We start from the raw sequence: 17804 nt of genomic DNA on the forward strand, positions 1-17804 counted from the left end.
TGTGGTGTGGGTTGCAGACGCGGCTCGGATCGCGCGTTGCTGTGGCTCTGGCGTAGGCCGGCGGCTACAGCTCCGATTCGACCCCTAGCCTGGGAACCTCCATATGCCGCAGAAGCGGCCCAAAGAAATAGCAAAAAAATAAAAAATAAAAAATAAATTAAAAAAAGGGGTTTGTGGCGAAGTGAGACTTGCTGCGGGGGACCAGGCTGTGAGCCACCTTTCTCAGTGGGATGTCATCAAATGTCAATACCCATGGACTGCTTTTCCCCCAAAAGGCTTCCATCCCCAGCCTGGAGAGCACGAGGCCGAGGCCGGCAGGCTGCCAGGGAGCAGCGGGGAGGGAGCTGCCCTCTCAGAGCCCAGGGCTGAGCTTCTCACCCCTCCCTCCCCTCCACCGTGCCTGGCGTCCTCAAATCAGGAGTCTGACAGGTTCAGCTGCTCTGGAGAATGAACCTGGACATTTGCGCTAGGCCCCAGGGAGGATGGCAGTGGCTTGGGTAACAAGCAGGACAGAGCAAGGAGCCCGACCACGCCACATCCAGACCTTCCACAGTGTGCCTGTCTGCGACCGCGTCGTCCCCACCTGCCTCACAGGAGCACCGCACCCCGAGCTGCAAGCCTTTCTGGGGTCCTGCAGGCGAGTACCTGCTCTACAGCCCCTCCATCCTCTCTGTGAGGAATGTGTTTTAGACTCACGCATACAAAGCTTTTGCTATACAAGTCCTTCTTCTTATTTTTCTTTTCTTTGTTTTAGAAGTTCCCAGACTAGGGGTCAAATTGGAGCTGCAGCTGCCAACCTACACCACAGCCTCAGCAATGCCAGATCCGGGCCACAGCTGCAACCTACACCACAGCTCATGGCAACAGTAGATCATTAACCCACTGAGCAAGGCCAGGGATCAAACCCACATCCTCGTGGATACTAGTTGAGTTCTTAACCCTCTGAGCCACAAGGGAACTCCTATACCAGTCCTTCAAAACGGAATAATTCTGGAGTTCCCACTGTGGCTCAGCGGTAACAAACCTGACCAGTATCCATCTAGATCGAACCCAGGGATCTCGGGTTCGATCCCTGGCCTCACTCAGTGGGTTAAGGACCCAGTGTTGCCATGAGCTGTGGTGTAGGTTGGATCTGGTGTTGCTGCGGCTGTGGCGTAGGCCAAAAGCTGCAGTTCTGATTCAAGCCGTAGCCTGGGAACTTCCACATGCCGCAGGTGTGGCCCGAAAAAATTTAATAAATAAATAAATAAAAGGAATAATTCCCAAAGTAGAAGAACCTGCCTCCCCAGCAACACCTCTAGAGGGACATCTCCAAGATCACATTTCCAATCTCTCAAGTGAGAATTTTATAAAATCCTGTGTCACCAGTTTCGTTTCTGTACCTTCGCGGGTCCAGTTCATGGTCCTTGGATCCAGTCACTAATTCCGGGTGAATTCGCACATGCTCCATCATTGGCTAGAAGAGTTTGAGTCGACGCGTTACAAAAGGCCGAATTTCTGCAGTACCTCTACACGGTGAAATATTATTTGACAATAAAAGGCAAGGAGTGATACACGCCACAACACAGATGAATGCTGAAACATTATGTTAAGTCAAAGAAGCCATTAACACAAGACCACGTGTCACGTGACTCCACTGACATGAACTGCCCGGGACAGGCAAGTCTATGAAGGCGAAAAACCGAACAGCGGTTACCAGGGCTCGGGGTAGCAGGCAGGACAAGGAGAAGGCTGAATCTCGTCTCAAAATGTCCCTGTCTACCATTTAATACGAAGGTTGTAAATGCAGCCCATCTACATAGCGTGCACGTGTCGAATAAATGAGTGTCCACTCACCTTGACCACTTCTTCAAAGGTCTCCAGGTTTTCCTTCATACTGTAGTGAGAGCGCAGAAAGGACACAAAGTTGCAAGGGTACATCCCATACAGACGATGGAAGAGGGCATAGACGCTGGCGTGCAGGTGGACGAGATAGATTTCTGTCACGTGGCCTAAAAAAGGACACAAGGCTGGTGTGTGCGAAACCGGCAGGAGCATGACTCTCTGTGAGTGAGTCCAAGTGGTTTTCTAAAACACAAGTCTGAACACACCAGACGCCCCTGTCTGAAATCCACCAAGGGCTCCCATGGCCTCTGGACAAACTGCCATCTGCTGGGCGTGACTCATGAGGGCTCAGACCGACCTAATCTCTGCCCTCCTCTCCAGGCGGCCCTTCCAAGGGAGCCCAGATGTTCCTGTACCACCGAGCCACAGGGACACCCTGAATCTGCCGCTGCTCTTCTCACTGCCCAGTTCAGCACACGTCTCCGGGGAACAGTGCCCGCGCTCCCGTCTGTACCCCTAGGGCCTCGCACCAGGCCTGATGCATAACGGGGGTTCATATGTTTGTGGAACAAATGTGGGGGAAGCTTTTAAAATCAGCACGTGGTCTTAGCTGTGCAGATGCGTGACTCTAGAGTGACAATCTATTACCCAGACATCAGTTTAAGAGCGAGGGTGGGAGAAACAGCTGAATTCGCCCAGCCTTTACCGAGGCCCTATGGAAACCCTGAGTCCACGGGATACGCGAAGCTCCTCCTAATTGCAGACGCCATGCCTTTCTCCCCAGGAAGAGCCCGCTAGATACGGCGACCTCCTACGGGCCTCGTGCTTGTTGCCTAGTCTGACAGGAAGCCACGTGTTCCCCTCCCGGGGCTTACACACCTCGCTCTTTCAACACGAGTACCTCCGGCTGCGTTTAGCAGGAGACGCTGAGCTCCATGCTTACAGCGTCTGAATCATCCTGCTAGAGCTGCACTGCCTATCGATACGGAACACACTCTACTGTCCTAGAAGCTGGACACTGGCAGGGCCCGCTGCATTGCCTCTCCTCCGTCCACAACGGCGGTGGACACGTCCTCTGAACCAGAAGCCGGTGTCCCGTCGCAAGAGACCCGCGGAGGAAGACAAAAACACTCCTCAAGCCTGCTCCTAGACGGCTAGGACACCGACGGACCTTGGGTGTCAGTTTACCGGAACCCAGGAAGGTTTACCTCCCACTCGGTTTCTCTGACAACGAGTCCTCTCAGGCCCAGACAATGAGGAAGGCGCGTCAACAGTCGGGCTTCTCATGGTGCCTCTGGTGGGCGTCCCCGCGGCACTTCCTCATGGGGCCAGCGGGCGGGCGACCCGGCGTCTCGGCCACAGACGCCCACAGGAACCTCCCTCACGGCGCCCGACCTGTTAACCCGCCGGAAAGCCTCCCCTGGTGGGGCGTGCCAGGTGCACAGGAGGTCTTTACCTGGTTTCTTCAGGCACCAGGATGAAAGACGGCCAAAAATATCAAAGAAGTCGTGAAGGTGCTGTTTCCCCGACTGCGGGATCATGGGAAGCATGGTTATCAACACCAAGACGCCGGTGGTGAGGACGATGACGTCGGTGTCCACCTGCGGAAGGGAGGCCAAGCAGGACCAAACGCCTGAGAGCGAGGCACTCGGACCCGCACGCGGGCAGGTTCGAAGGCCAAGGGGTCACAGGTTAGAGGCCCACGGCCACACTCATTCCCCACCCTACAGGTTCTGGGGCCACAACACGGAAATGGACTCGACCAGAACCCCCGAGACCAGCCCGACAGTGCCGATCCGCGGGGACCGCCACGGATGCACCAGACTCATCTGGGGCAGGGGCTTGGCCGAGGCCCGGGGCCTCCCGACCCCTAAGACAGAGGGTGTCTGACTTACCGCACCTGGGGAAGCACACGATGCTGCTTTCTAACACACAAAGGAACGCTGCTGTTTTCCTACATTCAACCAAACCCTGAAATACTTTTTTTTTTTTTTTTTTGTCTTTTGTTGTTGTTGTTGCTATTTCTTGGGCCGCACCCGTGGCACATGGAGGTTCCCAGGCTAGGGTTGAATCGGAGCTGTAGCCACAGGCCTACGCCAGAGCCACAGCAACGCGGGATCTGAGCCGCGTCTGCAACCTACACCACAGTCACGGCAACGCCGGATCGTTAACCCACTGAGCAAGGGCAGGGATCGAACCCACAACCTCATGGTTCCTAGTCGGATTCGTTAACCACTGCGCCACGACAGGAACTCCTGAAATACTTTTTTAAAGTCAATTTTAAAAACTCCTCTACACTGACAATTCCCCATTTTTAAAGGACTACAACAGAAGTCCAACTTAGCAAGAAATCAGTAAAGCACTAACAAGTCTACTTAATGGCGCACCTTCACAACTATCTCTCCATCCATCCATCTATCAAGGGCAGGCCCGTGCATGCGGAAGTTCCCAGGCCAGGGATCGAACCCGAGCCACAGCAGTGACAACGCTGAGTCCCTAACTGCTAGGCCACCAGGGAACTCCCTACAGCAATATTTAGAGACCAGCAAATCAAAGAAGATAGATGACCCTGACCACACCTATGTCTGAATATCAAATCATATAAATGTAGACATATTAAAGACATTTAATAAGCAATGCATAATCAATCACCTGAGACTAGCTACTGCAGCTCACCTGACCTACAACTAAATCATGACTGCTGCCAAGTAATTGGAATTCCGATTTATGAAACAAGATGTTAATCAAAAGACTGCCATGCAGCTAAGACAGTGATCACGTCTACTGAAAAGGAACCTACAAGTCTGGAAATTAAGTTTTAAATGTGTTTAGTTTTGACCTTTGTTGTGGTAGGTACCCAGCAGGAAAAAAATAAAGCATTGGTAGGAGAATCAAGAATACATAATGAATACCAGTAAAAAGGACTAACCTTAATTTTGGTTAACATAACACTCTAACTGAAGATTTGGGTAACAGTTCATAAGTAATCTCCAGGGTTTATCCTTTGGAAAAGATAAGAATCTTGCCATCTGCACTACGTCGCCTGCCTCAAAATTGGACTATATTCTCACTAATCCATTCACTTAAAAAAAATTAAGTTGTTAAAACTGGCCCTGATGTGTCTGTTTTCTGCTGGTGGTGGTTTTGGTTTTCTTTTTACAGCTGCGCCTGCGGCGTGTGGAAGTTGCACAGCACACACACTGGATCTGAGCCGCATCTGCAACCTACGCCGCGCCCTGCGGCAACGAGGGATCCTTAACCCACTGAGCGAGGCCAGGGATCAAACCCTCAACCTCATAGATACTAGATGCGTTCTTAACCTGCTGAGCCACAATGGAAACACCCCTTTTCGCCATTCTTCTATCAGCCAGGAGAAAATTTAGAAATGGGGGTTCCTCCCAAAGGCAAACCAGGAGGCTTTCAATGGAGGAAAGGCTGGACAAGGATGAAATCAAGGAGCAGGTGGGCCCATATGACTGAAATATTACAGTATTTGCTTGGACCAAACACTTCAACAGTCACTGATGCAATGAGAGCTAAAGTGCCAACTTCAGACTTCGGTACATTTGAGAAAAACCAAATACCTAGAAGTTTTTACTTTTTATTTTTTTATTATTTGTATTTTGTCTTTTTTAGGGCTGCACCCACAGCATATAGAAGTTCCCAGGCTCAGGGTTGAATCAGAGCTAAAGCTGCTGGCCTACACCACAGCCACAGCAACGCGGCATCCGAGCCACGTCTGCGACCTACACCACAGCTCACGGCAACACCGGATCCTCAATCCACTGATCGAGGCCAGGGATCGAACCCGCATCCTCATGGATACTCGTCGGGTTCCTTAACTGCTGTGCCACGATGGGAACGCCCCATACGCCTAGCAGTTTTTCAACTCTCAAAGTAAAAATCTAGCTTGATTACTTTAAGGTACTCAAAATTTCAGAAACTTTATTTGCAAAGCTACCTCGTTCAAATCCTTACGAACATCGTACCTTGAGACACTTTAGTAAAGAAGGCAAAAGAGGTGCTTGGGAGAGCTTATGCTTCCACGACGGCTGCAGTCTCACGACGTGCCCCAGCAATGACAGGGTGGGTAATCGAGAGGCGGCCTTGCCCATGTATTCATTCATTTTGTCCAAGAGGTGCTGAAAAGGCACGGGAACGAGAGAAACGATCTCAGGCTGAGGAGACATCAAGGGAACGAGTGAAAACAGTCACATGACGTTCAAGGTTCACACAAGGAAGAGCACCCACGAGGCACTCCAGCCTCAGGTCTTCCCTTTGATGTAAAGGAACAGTCATGCGGGGTGTTTCCTCACCCCTCAGCAGGTAAAAACCCGGTGGTGTCACTGCTGTGGTGTGCACTGCAGGTGTGGCACAGGTTCGCTCCCTGGCCTCGATCGGTGGGTTGAGGATCCGGCATTGCCATGAGCTGTGGTTTAGGTCGCAGCCGCAGCTCGGATCTGGTGTGGCTGTGGCTGTGGTGTAGGCTGGCAACTGTAGCTCTAATTCGACCCCTAGCTCAGGAACTTCCATATGCTGCAGGTGCTGCCCTAAAAGGGGGGGAAAAGAAAAGGAAGTTCCCGGGCTAGGGGTCAGATTGGACCTGCATCTGCCGGCCACAGCCATAGCCACTCCAGATCCGAGCCACATCTGCAACCTACACCGCAGCTTGCAGCAGTGCCAGATCCTTAACCCACTGAGCGAGGCCAGGGAGCAAACCTGCGTCCTCATGGATCCCAGTTGGGTTCGGTTCTGCTGATTCACAAGAGGAACTCCAGATTTTACTCATTTCTTTAGGGCCACAGCCACAGCATGTGGAAACTCCCAGGCTGGGGTCAAATCGAAGCTGCAGCTGCCGGCCACAGCCATAGCAACACAGGATCCAGGCCGCATCTGTGACCTACACCACAGCTCACGGCAATGCCGGATCCCCAACCCACAGAGCAAGAATAGGGATCAAGCCCGAGTCCTCATGGATACTAGTCAGGTTGGTTACCACTGAGCAATGATGGGAACACCAGAATTTTTTTAAACTGGAGTTCCCACGGTGATGTAGTGGGTTAAGGATCCAACACAGCCGCAGATGGGGCTTGGATTCAATCCCTGGCCTGGGAACTTCCATATGGCCAAAAAAGGAAAGAAAAAAGTTCTTTTATTTTTTAAAAAACATGTTAGCAAAAAAAAAAAAAAAAATTCCCGTCATGGCGCAATGGAAACAAATCTGACTAGGAACCATGAGGTCATGGGTTCCATCCCTGGCCTTGCTCAGTGGGTTGGGAATCCGGCGTTGCCATGAGCTGTGGTGTAGGTCACAGACATGGTTCAGATCTGGCGTTGCTGTGGTTATGGCATAGGCCAGCAGCTGTAGCTCCAATGAGACCCCTAGCCTAGGAACCTCCAAATGCTGCGGGCACGGCCCTAAAAAGACAAAAAAAAAAAATGTTAGGAAACACAACAGTTGCATTTGGTCCAGTGTCTGCAACTCTGGAAAGGGTCCCCGAAATACAGGTCTAAAGCAGGGAGGAGACTCCTTTGGGGGCCTCTCTCTGAAATACAAATAGGCCACTCTTTACAATAACCACTGTTATTAGAAGCCTGTGAAAAGTTGTTGAAGTTTCGGGGGTATCCTTCTGGAAACAGCTATTTATTGCCACAGCGGCCCAACCTGCACAGATTGGCCCCAGATCTAAATCAGGTAGTAGCAAGAATTAAAATTCAACCCAGAGTAGAAAAACACAAGAGCTACTGTCAAAAGCAGGCAAGGCCTTCAACCCAAGGAGAGCAAATGACTAGCACACACAAACTCAAGACTTAACCAAAACCTGCGATTGTAACACTTTGTCAACTATTTACCATCAACGAAAATAAAAGTAAAAACAAAACACAAAGGCGGCTTCCAAGTGCCTGGGGCTGGGCAAGAGGACCAGGCAGGCCCCCGCGGACTGTCCGTCTTGCGCACTGGAGGTCTAACACCGATCAGAGCACGGGCTTAAAGACGGATGCCGGAGTTCCCGCTGTGGTTCAGCAGGTAACAAACCCGACTAGTATCCATGAGGCTGCAGGTTCGATCCCTGACCTTGCTCACTGGGTTAAGGATCTGGCGTTGCCGTGAGCTGTGGGGTAGGTCAAAGATGCAGCTGGGATCCTGCGTCGCTGTGGCTGTGGTGTAGGCTGGCAGCTGCAGCTCTGATTCGACCCCTAACCTGGGAACCTCCATATGCCTCAGGTGCGGCCCTTAAAAAGACACACACATACACACACACACAAAAAGATAGATACCTTATGGATCAAATCATCACCTTTAGAGTTTAGGATGACAAGATTTCTTTAAACAACAAGACCTCTGAAGGCCTCTGAAATATGCTTTAGTTTGAACACATTTCAGGAAACACAGGTCCCGACAACAATTTTCATGAGTAGCTATAATCTGGAGTGGTATCACCAAGGGCACACAGAAGGCGAAGGGGTGAGGTCTGGACAGACCGGGCGTGGGTCTGCAGAGCGTTGCTCACCCCGCTCTCACAAAGTGTCCTAACTCTCCACCCTCACGCCCCAGCAGTTACCTTATCATGTGGCTCTTGCAAGGCAGTCAGTATGTGCAACACGGGCTGTGAGCTGGTTTCCAGGTAATAATCCACCAAGGTGTTTACAAGCATCGGACCACGGTCTAAACAAAGAAAAGGGCAGCTGACAATAGCCCTAAACCTACCTCAAACCTACCTCAAAGCGTCGCCTGTCACAAAATCCAGAACATGTTTCTTTGTATGTTACCTGAGGTGACATGAGGCACTTTATTTCTGCCTCCTTCAGTGAATTTAAGTTTAACAATAGGGTAATACTCAGTTTACCCACCTGAAAGCAGATGATATGAAAGTGTGTAAAGTAAAAGTGAACGCCTTCCTCAGCCCCTGCCTCCCCACCCTCTCCAAACTCCGCTGGCTTTGGACATGTCCGTCTACAACGCCGAAGCTGCTCTCAGGACACCCAGCCCCGTGGCCACATATCCATGGGGGGTGTGGGGAGGGGGTGTTTTCCACCCAACAAGGTGTTGGATTCGCCTCACAAGGTGGTACCCGGGACCACCCTCGGTCTCTTCCCCCAGCTCCTCACCCTCCACCATGTGGCTCCAGAAAACCCACTGAACCATCCCCACTGAAGGGTACTTGGGGCAGCCCAATTTTTCACTCTAGTCCATTCAAGGCTATAATGAAATAGAGACTCGTCTAAGTGGGCCAAATGGCAAGTGGTTTTCGGCTGATGACAGATGCTCCAAAAGGGCTGGACACCAAGGCATGTTCTCCTGCTAAGGGTGCCCAGGTCTGTGACCAATATTTGATTTCGGCCAACCTAGTAAGCAAAAAAAATGGTACTGTTTAAATTTATACTTCTTTGATTAAAAAGAGCTTAGGCATTTTTCATATCAAAACCTACACATACGATGTGCAAGTGAACTGGTGTATCTGGGGTCTGCTGTAACGGCCCTGGGTGGGGATGCCGGGAAGAGAAGATACAACAGGAAGGCAGAACCTTGAAGCTGGGCATGTGGGGCTCACTATGCGACTCTTATTTCAATATCTGTGTGCTTGTTTGAATATTTCCGTGATCAAAAGCTTAAAACGCACACAGGATGAATCCGCCAGTGTGTGCTTTTTCCTGGTGGTGTTCAGGACTCTCTTTAGAAGATGAAACACACAATGCTATCAACAGGATTCGAGTCACTTCTGCGTCCATCTTGCCTGATCAGCAGATAAGCTAACCAGGGCGTGACTCCGCTTACCGGAACTGAGGTTCTCTTTAAAGACAGCTGTTACATCGTCACGCACGCTCAGCACGGGGGAGTCCAGCATGGAGAGCAGCTCCCCCATATTTGCTTGCTGGGCCATTATCTCACACGGATGTGCCGTGCTGGGTCCAGGACGTGCTTTAAAGACTCGGAAGGCTCTTCATTGGCGCCACCACCGGACTGAAAAAAAGGAAAGGCGAGGCGGTAACAAAATGGCCCCGTTTTTCTCCGCAAAAAACTGCCTGCCACATAAACCAAGCATGTATTCAAAGTAGTGGAAAGTCTGTCCAGAACCTTGCTGATACGATGAAAGAAGCTGGGGCGTGTAAGTGACTCTATCTTTGACAAATGTAGGAAGAGGAGTTTTAGGAACTGCAACAGCGAGAAACCTTAAAAAAAAAAAAACACAAAAAAAACCCCAATACCAGTCACAGCAACTTAACAACAGAACTCATATCTAAGTTTTATTCCTACTCCTGATTCTACCTTAGGTTTTGGTTAAGACTAGGTTTTATGCTTCAGATCACTGATCTAAAAGAGCAGATGAACTCTTTTCAGAAAAAGAACTGAAGGCGCTATTTTTTCCTTGACAGCCCCATCAGTGTCTGGAAGTTCATATGACTTCTTAGGTCACGAGTGTCTACGTTCAGAACCTCATTTGAGCCAGAGATCACTCCTCTCTCTTTGGTGTGTGCCCCTCATCCCAGACATCCACCACACACTCACATGCGCTGCTTACAGGGAAGGAGGCATGATCGGGGCAGGGCATCGGGGTAAACTCTGCACCCTGGAAAAACTCAGTTCTCTGCGACAGTGGTGCTGCCTTCTCTTTAGAGACAGCAACGCAGCTCATTCTCCAAGTGCCACTAGACATATTCATCACAATTCATCGTCCTGCCCCACTTATGGTCTCCAAAGCCATATTTTCTTTTTTCTTTCTTTTGCTTTTTAGGGCCACACCCACGACATACGGAGGTTCCCAGACTAGGCGCTGACTGAGAGCTGCAGCTGCCCGCCTACGCCAGAGCCACAGCAATGCAGGATCCGAGCCGCGTCTGCGACCCACACCACAGCTCATGGCTTCGCCAGATCCTCAACCCACTGAGCAAGGCCAGGGATCGAACCCGCATCCTCCTAGATACTAGTCAGATTAGCTTCCGCTGCACCAAAATGGGAACTCCTCCAAAGCTCTATCTTTGCAAACAAGTACAGCATTGCACACCTTTCACAAACATCATCGAACACACTCTTGATACGACTATATGATTGGTTCTTCTGTCCCTCTGTTAACAGAGAGAGGAGGAGATCAAGTCATTTGCTTAGGGTCACAAAGCCTGCAAGAGGCAAAACCTGGGGAGAACTGAAATTTGAGCGCAAATCTGCTAAATTCAAAGCCCTAAGCCCTTAAACGTGACATTGAACTAACTTGTGGTTTGAGCCTCACGGCTGTGAGGTAACCAGATCTTACCCTTATTTTACAAATGAGAATGGGAATATTCAGAAAGGATAAATAATTGCTGAGGTCACAGGGTAAAGCAGAATTTAGATGGCTCAGGTTCCAGGCCAACGATTAGAGATGTCACTTGCAACCACAATAAAATATATCATCTTCTATTCGCCTACCTTCCAGTAAGCTACAGCGGCAGTCCTCTAGCTTCAGTGTGCATCAAACCACCTGATGTGCTAATATCCTGGGCCCATTCCAGAACTGAATTTTGGACTTAGGAATCTGCACTTTAGGAAGAACCCAGGTGATTCTTAGATGGGTGATAAATAAGCCCCATTTAAGCAACACTACATATGCTAAAGAGTTAAGCCCGTCCTACAAGGCTGCCAAATTAAAGGAGCAAGACCCCTGAAACTGGTATTTACTTCCTATCACCTATGTCTTGTTTAATTACAACCTGGTGATAGTCACTGATTTTGCTCTTGCTGAATCAGAAATTCATTAGCCAGAAAAATCAATTAAAATGTATAAATGGGGAGCTATTGCTAGGGTGCAGCGGGCTAAGGACCTGGCATTGCCACAGCTGCGGTGCAGGTTGCAGCTGTGGCTCAGATTCAATCCCCAGCCCAGGAACTTCCATATGCCATGGGGCTGCCATAAAAAAAAAAAAAAGAAAATGTATAAATGCATTTTGATAGCAAATCATGATGGAGAAAGCATAAATTTTATATTTATATAAATATACATCTTCCAGGTTAAGTCATGAAGTCAATTTCAGAGGGCTCAAAAATGTGAGACCACAACTGGTTAAGATGTTACTGTAAGAGTTCCAAGCTGAAAATAGAAACAAATTTCACCTTATTGTGGGCGGATTAAATTAAATGTATGAGTGAAGATAATACCAACCTGTCAGGGTTTACTGTTCATCGAAAAGGTTAAATGAAATAACATACATCACACAGTCGGCACAGTGCCTGGCACAAACACTCACTCACTGAATAGTCCTCGCATATTATCCGAAAGAATACTAGTCACAATCTTTGGGCCACCACTTTCAAGATGACTGTAAAAAGCCCCACAGTCATGTCTCCTTCAGGTAAATGACAAATGAGTCTCAGTCTCAAACGTATTTTGTCCCTGAGTTTGGTTTTGTTCCCGTAAATCTGCTACTTACCTCGCCTCAGGCCAGGGAGACTCTGAGGCTGTCTTTTGTGTACTGAGAAGACAGTACTGCAAGAGCTGTTCCTCCAAGCGCAGGCAGCCCGGAGCTCAGAGCCCCAGGAGCTCCGCTCCGAACAAAGATGGCGCCCATCCAGTCAACTTGGCGCGGGCAGGGCTGACCGGCGTGGGCTGCCCTGCCTGTTTTTCAGATTGCACGTGTGATCTGGGTATGAAAGTCTGATTTGGGGACCCTACTCTTTCCAAATGCTTTATAGAAAACAAATATAAGATTTTATCCTAGAATACATGAGTACATTTTGGCAACAAGGTTTTGTCCCTTTTCTCTTCAGTTCTAAAATTGTACCTTTTAGCCCAATTTTTTTTTAACCCCCAGAAGAAATATAAATCATGGGCTTTGTGTGGGACTCTTCATTTAAGTGCCTCAAGTTCAAGGATTTTTGACATTCTAAAAAGCCCGCACACAAGTTACATCGTAAGCTTTTGGAGTCAGTTCCATGACTGGACTCTCTCTCCTTTTTAAACTTATTCAAATATTTCTTGAGGGCTGAGGGCAGGATGCTAAGTAGGAAAGATAGGCTTAGCAAGCGCGACGAAGAAGCACACATCCATGAGCAGGAATGGACATGGTTCAGCGGGAACCCCAGGGAGGGAAGGGACCCGCCCAGTCTGGCCATGGTGGCAGCGGGCGAGTTACACACATGGCGAACGCACTTTACAGCCTGGAGAAGATAAGGGAAAAGGCACTTAAAGGTTAGCACCACAGGCATGGAAAGCATCCACTTACTGCCGTGGAAGACACTCTTCCTTTTTAAAAGTAACCAAGTACAGAACAGGAGACGGGAGAAGCCGTTTCTGTACCCTACACGCCAAAGCATCACTCTATATCTTTGGGGGGCACAGGCCACGGCACAGTGCTAGCGATGACGTTATTTCTATTAGGGAGGCATGACCTTCAATGCCCACTCCCCAACCCAAAACCTGTCACTCTGCCAGTCTCCTGGATCTCAGGAAAAGGCACCATCGTTAGTTTAAAGCAAACATCTTTGTGCTACACAGCAGGAATTGGCAATACTGTAAACTACCTATACTTTAATACAAATCAACAAAGAAAGAAAGCAAACATCTAGGCAACATCCTTGACTCTCCCCCACTCTTACCTTCACATCTAATCCACTGGCAAGCCCACTGACTTACCCACTTAGCTGCCACCCCAGTCCAAACCCCTGGAGACAAGGGAGCAGCAGCCTCTCTCACTACTCTCCCCCATAATTTATTTGCCACCAAACCACCACAAAAGTCTCTCCCCTTTTAAAATCATTCAATGGATGGAGTTCCCGTTGTGGCTCAGCAGTCAGTGAACCCGACTAGCATCCATGAGGACAAGGGTGTGATCTCTGGCCTCACTCAGTGGGTTAAGGATCTGGAGTTGCCATGAGCTGTGGTGTAGGTCTGTGGTGTAAGCTTGGATCCATGTTGCTGTGGCTGTGGTGTAGGCTGGCGGCTACAGCTCCGACTGGACGCCTAGACTGGGAACCTCCCTATGCTGAGGGTATGGCCCTAAAATGACAATCAATCTTTTGGAGTCGATCAATATAAAATCATCCAATGGAGTGCCCATTGTGGTGCAGAGGAGACGAACTCAACTAGTATCCGGGAGGATGGGGGTTCGATCCCTGGCCTCCCTCAGTGGGTTAAGGATCCGGCGTTGCCGTGAGCTGTGGTGTACATTGCAGACGCAGCTCGGATCCCGAGTTGCTGTGGCTGTGGTGTAGGTCGAAGACGCAGCTTGGATCTTGCAATGCTGTGGCCCTGGTGTAGGCCGGCGGCTACAGCTCCGAATGAGACCCCTAGCCTGGGAACCTTCATATGCAGAGGGTGCGGCCATAAAAAGAAAAATATAATGAAAAATAAATAAAAACAAAATTTAAAACTTTAACAATCTGGTAATACAATTGCAATATTGAAAAATGTTTAATAAGATCTGAGATTTATGACATGATATTCAACTTGGGCCTCAATGAGAGGGGCATGGCTATTTGACATGGGTTCAAATTCACATGCAGTGATCTTCTGGAAAAGGACATGGTGAAGTACACATAAAACACGTGAAAACGCAGAGTCAAACGGAGGCGGCTCCCTCTACCGACGAGAGAACACTTTCACCTTCTTTCGCACAAGCTACAATCTGCATAAGTCGCTGCTGGTGAACAGACACTCGTCTTTAAGGCAAAAATGCCCACCTGTTTCACACCTCCTGCGGGGCGAAGGTGAGGCAGACAGAGACAGAATGCAGCAAGCAATGAGGGAGTCAGCGACACCACAAGCCATTCGTGTGTAAAGATGGCAGACCTGCCTTCCCCGCCTCTTTCCTGTAGACACAGAGTGTGGCTGCACTGCACGCTCCTGCCAGCAAACTCAAAATTATAGCTCAGGGATCAGTCAGGTCACTCAGACTACATTCATACCCACGGAAACGCCAGAGCCTCAATATTTAGGAAGGATCCATTCTAGGACTTTGAGATGCCTCCAATTCCTAGAAACCACAGTAACATACAGCCCATCCCAACAAACGAATTAAGACAATTTTTTTTTTTTTTTGGGGTCTTTTTGCCTTTTCTTGAGCCGCTCCCGCAGCATATGGAGGTTCCCGGGCTAGGGGTCGAATCAGAGCTGTAGCCACCGGCCTACACCAGAGCCACAGCAACGCCAGATTCGAGACGTGTCTGGGACCTACACCACAGCTCACGGCAATGCCAGATCCTCAACCCACTGAGCAAGGCCAGGGATCAAGCCCGCAACCTCATGGTTCCTAGTCGGATTCGTTAACCACTGCGCCACAATGAGAACTCCCAAATTAAGACAATTAATAAAATAGGCCCATGTTAAGATGTAAAGGCTAATTCACCAGCTCTGGGGCCCTCAGCCCAGGACATACATTAGAATCACCTGGAGAGTCTACAAAATCCTGAAGCCCAGGCCTCAGTCACTAACAGAGCAGGTTAAGGGGTGGGGTCCAGACAATACACTTGGTTTGTTTTTATAGACTCCTGCAGATTTTTAAGGCACAGCCAGGGCTGGGAACCTCTGTACTACTTAAATGACTTGCTCAAATGTAGAGGCTTCAATTTGATTTAGTGGTTAAAACCAACATTTGCTGCTGGACAGAACTGACTGGAGTCATGGGTCCACCAAGTACTAGCGACACGACCTTAGGAAAATTTACATAGCATTTCAGAGCTCAGTTCCTCATGGAAGAATGGAGATGCAGAGTGGCTATGAAGAAAAATGTAAATAACCACGGAATGCCCATAACACCGTGCCCGGCACTGAAAAAAGCGGTTAACATGTTATGACAATTTGACTAAGGACTTCGTGCCACAGAAGGTCCAGTTCCTGGCAAAGAGCTGAACCTGCCACTGTTAAATCCTAAATGCAAAGAAACCTCTATGCATCAGTACAACCACCGACAAGATAAACGCTTCTCTTCTACCGTCCCCAACCCCTGGACCGAGTTTACACCTCACCTGTTCTGGGGACAACGGGTACTGGAGTTTCCAGTGCTGTCAACCTGGTGTCTTTCATGGTCACTGAAGGGAAAAAACACATATATGTAAACAATCGGCTCACAATGGGGAGAAATCCCAGAGGCAGTCAGAGGGAGTTCAGGGGTCAGTGGGCCCCACCTCCTTCCTACTCGAGCCCTGACAGGCGGCCATCTGGTTCCCACTGGAAGGAACACTTGTCCTCAGTGGGAGCACGTGCTCCACCCCATCCACATTTCTAAACAGCTGGTGGCTGGAAAATTCTTTATATTGTGCTGAGCTTGTAAACTCTGCCTTTTGTTAACTGTCTTTATTAGAGCGATAAACGAATGGGCAGTAAGTGCCCGGGCAGGACGGGCTGTAGAATGAGAGCTCCGACTTGAAATCCAAGCTCTGCCACTTGCGAGCTGTGTACCTTTCGGCTACTTACCTGACGTCTCCAACGTCTAACCCTAAGCGACCTCATCTGTAGCGTGAGAAGAACAGCGGCGTCTCCCTCTCACGTGCGGGGACCGCAGGAGATGAACATCCTTCAGGCCCAAGAGTGAGAGCCGAGCCGGTGCAAAGCACCGGGTGGGCCAGCACCGCCTCAGACCCGCCGGGCGCCCTCCCTCCCTCCCTAGGACCCCGCCCCACCAGCCTGTCTCTCGGCGAAGCCGCACGTGCCCCACCTTGGCACCAGCTACCCGCGGTCCCTGTGCTCCAGAGACACTGCCTCCGCCCCCGCCTGGGCGCAGTCTTCACCCTTAATTCTCAGCTTAAACCTTCACCTCCCTCCGCTCCCGCCCCAGGGCAGGTCGGGCGCCGTGCTATACCCCTAGCAGCCTGTATTTCTTTGTGTCATTCATTACACCAGATTAAATCAGTGTAATTAGTCACTGCACATGTCCCCTCGCTAGAATAGAAGTTCCAGCCAGGGCAAGACCGGAGCTTCTCCAGTACCACATCTCCTGCAGCGGCCACGGTGCCTGGGGCTTGTCGACTGAAGGACTGGAGTTAAAATACTTCTTTTTTTTTTTTTTGTCTTTTTGCTATTTCTTGGGCCGCTCCTGCGGCATATGGAGGTTCCCGGGCTAGGGGTCTAATCGGAGCTGTAGCCACCGGCCTACACCAGAGCCACAGCAACGTGGGATCCGAGCCGCGTCTGCAACCTACACCACAGCTCACGGCAACGCCGGATGGTTAACCCACTGAGCAAGGGCAGGGACCGAACCCGAAACCTCATGGTTCCTAGTCGGATTCGTTAACCACTGCGCCACGACGGGAACTCCCAAAAATACTTCTTAAATAAATGCACAAAGTTGAATTCTGCCTTCAAAACAGCACAACCTTAATCTAATCTTCCTACATGACGAGCATAAAATATCTGAGAACAGCCATCATTTCTCCAGTTTCTTCCCCCTTTACCCTACTTTCTAAATTGTCTCATATTAAGTATCCAAGTTAAATATGAGTCTACATAAATACATTCCAGTTTGCTTTTAAAATGCAGGCCCTTCAAACTACATTTAGGCACAGTCTGACGACTAGACGGGAAGCTCCCTGGGAACAGGGACCACCTGCCTGGCCCTCCAGTGGGCATCCAGGGCCTATGTCAGCATCTGGCACACAAGGGGCAAATACACCCAGTTCAGGTCAACAACGATTTCATCACCTTCTTTGGTGGCCATTCCATGGCTGAATATAGACGTGAAAGCTGAGCCTCATACACTATATACGCCTACTTACACTGGAAACAAGCCCTTCAATATACAATCCGGGTCAAAGGTGAATAGCGTACTGAGCAACTCTAACAATTACAACCTCTTGCTCTGGGTGACAGCGTAATTACACTTCCCTGTGGAACGCATTCTAAGAACACCAGTGGTCTTCAGTGGCATATGCAAGGCCAACCAGGGAGTTCCCGTCGTGGCTCAGCAGTGAGAACCCAACTACAATCCATGAGGACACGGGTTCGAGCGAGCGACCCCTGGTCTCACTAAGTGGGTTAAGGATCCAGCGTTGCCGTGAGCTATGGTGTAGGTCA

The 17804-nt window shown here is 49.7% G+C and overlaps 1 protein-coding gene across 1 annotated transcript in view; it reads right to left on the bottom strand.

Annotated features, from left to right (window-relative positions):
- Window positions 1-17804, bottom strand: part of TSC1 (tuberous sclerosis 1) — a 49419-nt gene that overhangs the window by 23890 nt on the left and 7725 nt on the right. The window contains 7 exon segments of the mRNA XM_021070814.1: window positions 1383-1456; window positions 1837-1991; window positions 3281-3425; window positions 5814-5966; window positions 8388-8491; window positions 9602-9787; window positions 15761-15823. Of these exon segments, the coding sequence (XP_020926473.1) occupies window positions 1383-1456; window positions 1837-1991; window positions 3281-3425; window positions 5814-5966; window positions 8388-8491; window positions 9602-9707 (737 nt within the window). The 5' untranslated portion in view covers window positions 9708-9787; window positions 15761-15823.

The sequence above is a fragment of the Sus scrofa genome, chromosome 1, assembly GCF_000003025.6.
Source record: "Sus scrofa isolate TJ Tabasco breed Duroc chromosome 1, Sscrofa11.1, whole genome shotgun sequence".
Lineage (NCBI taxonomy): Eukaryota > Metazoa > Chordata > Mammalia > Artiodactyla > Suidae > Sus > Sus scrofa.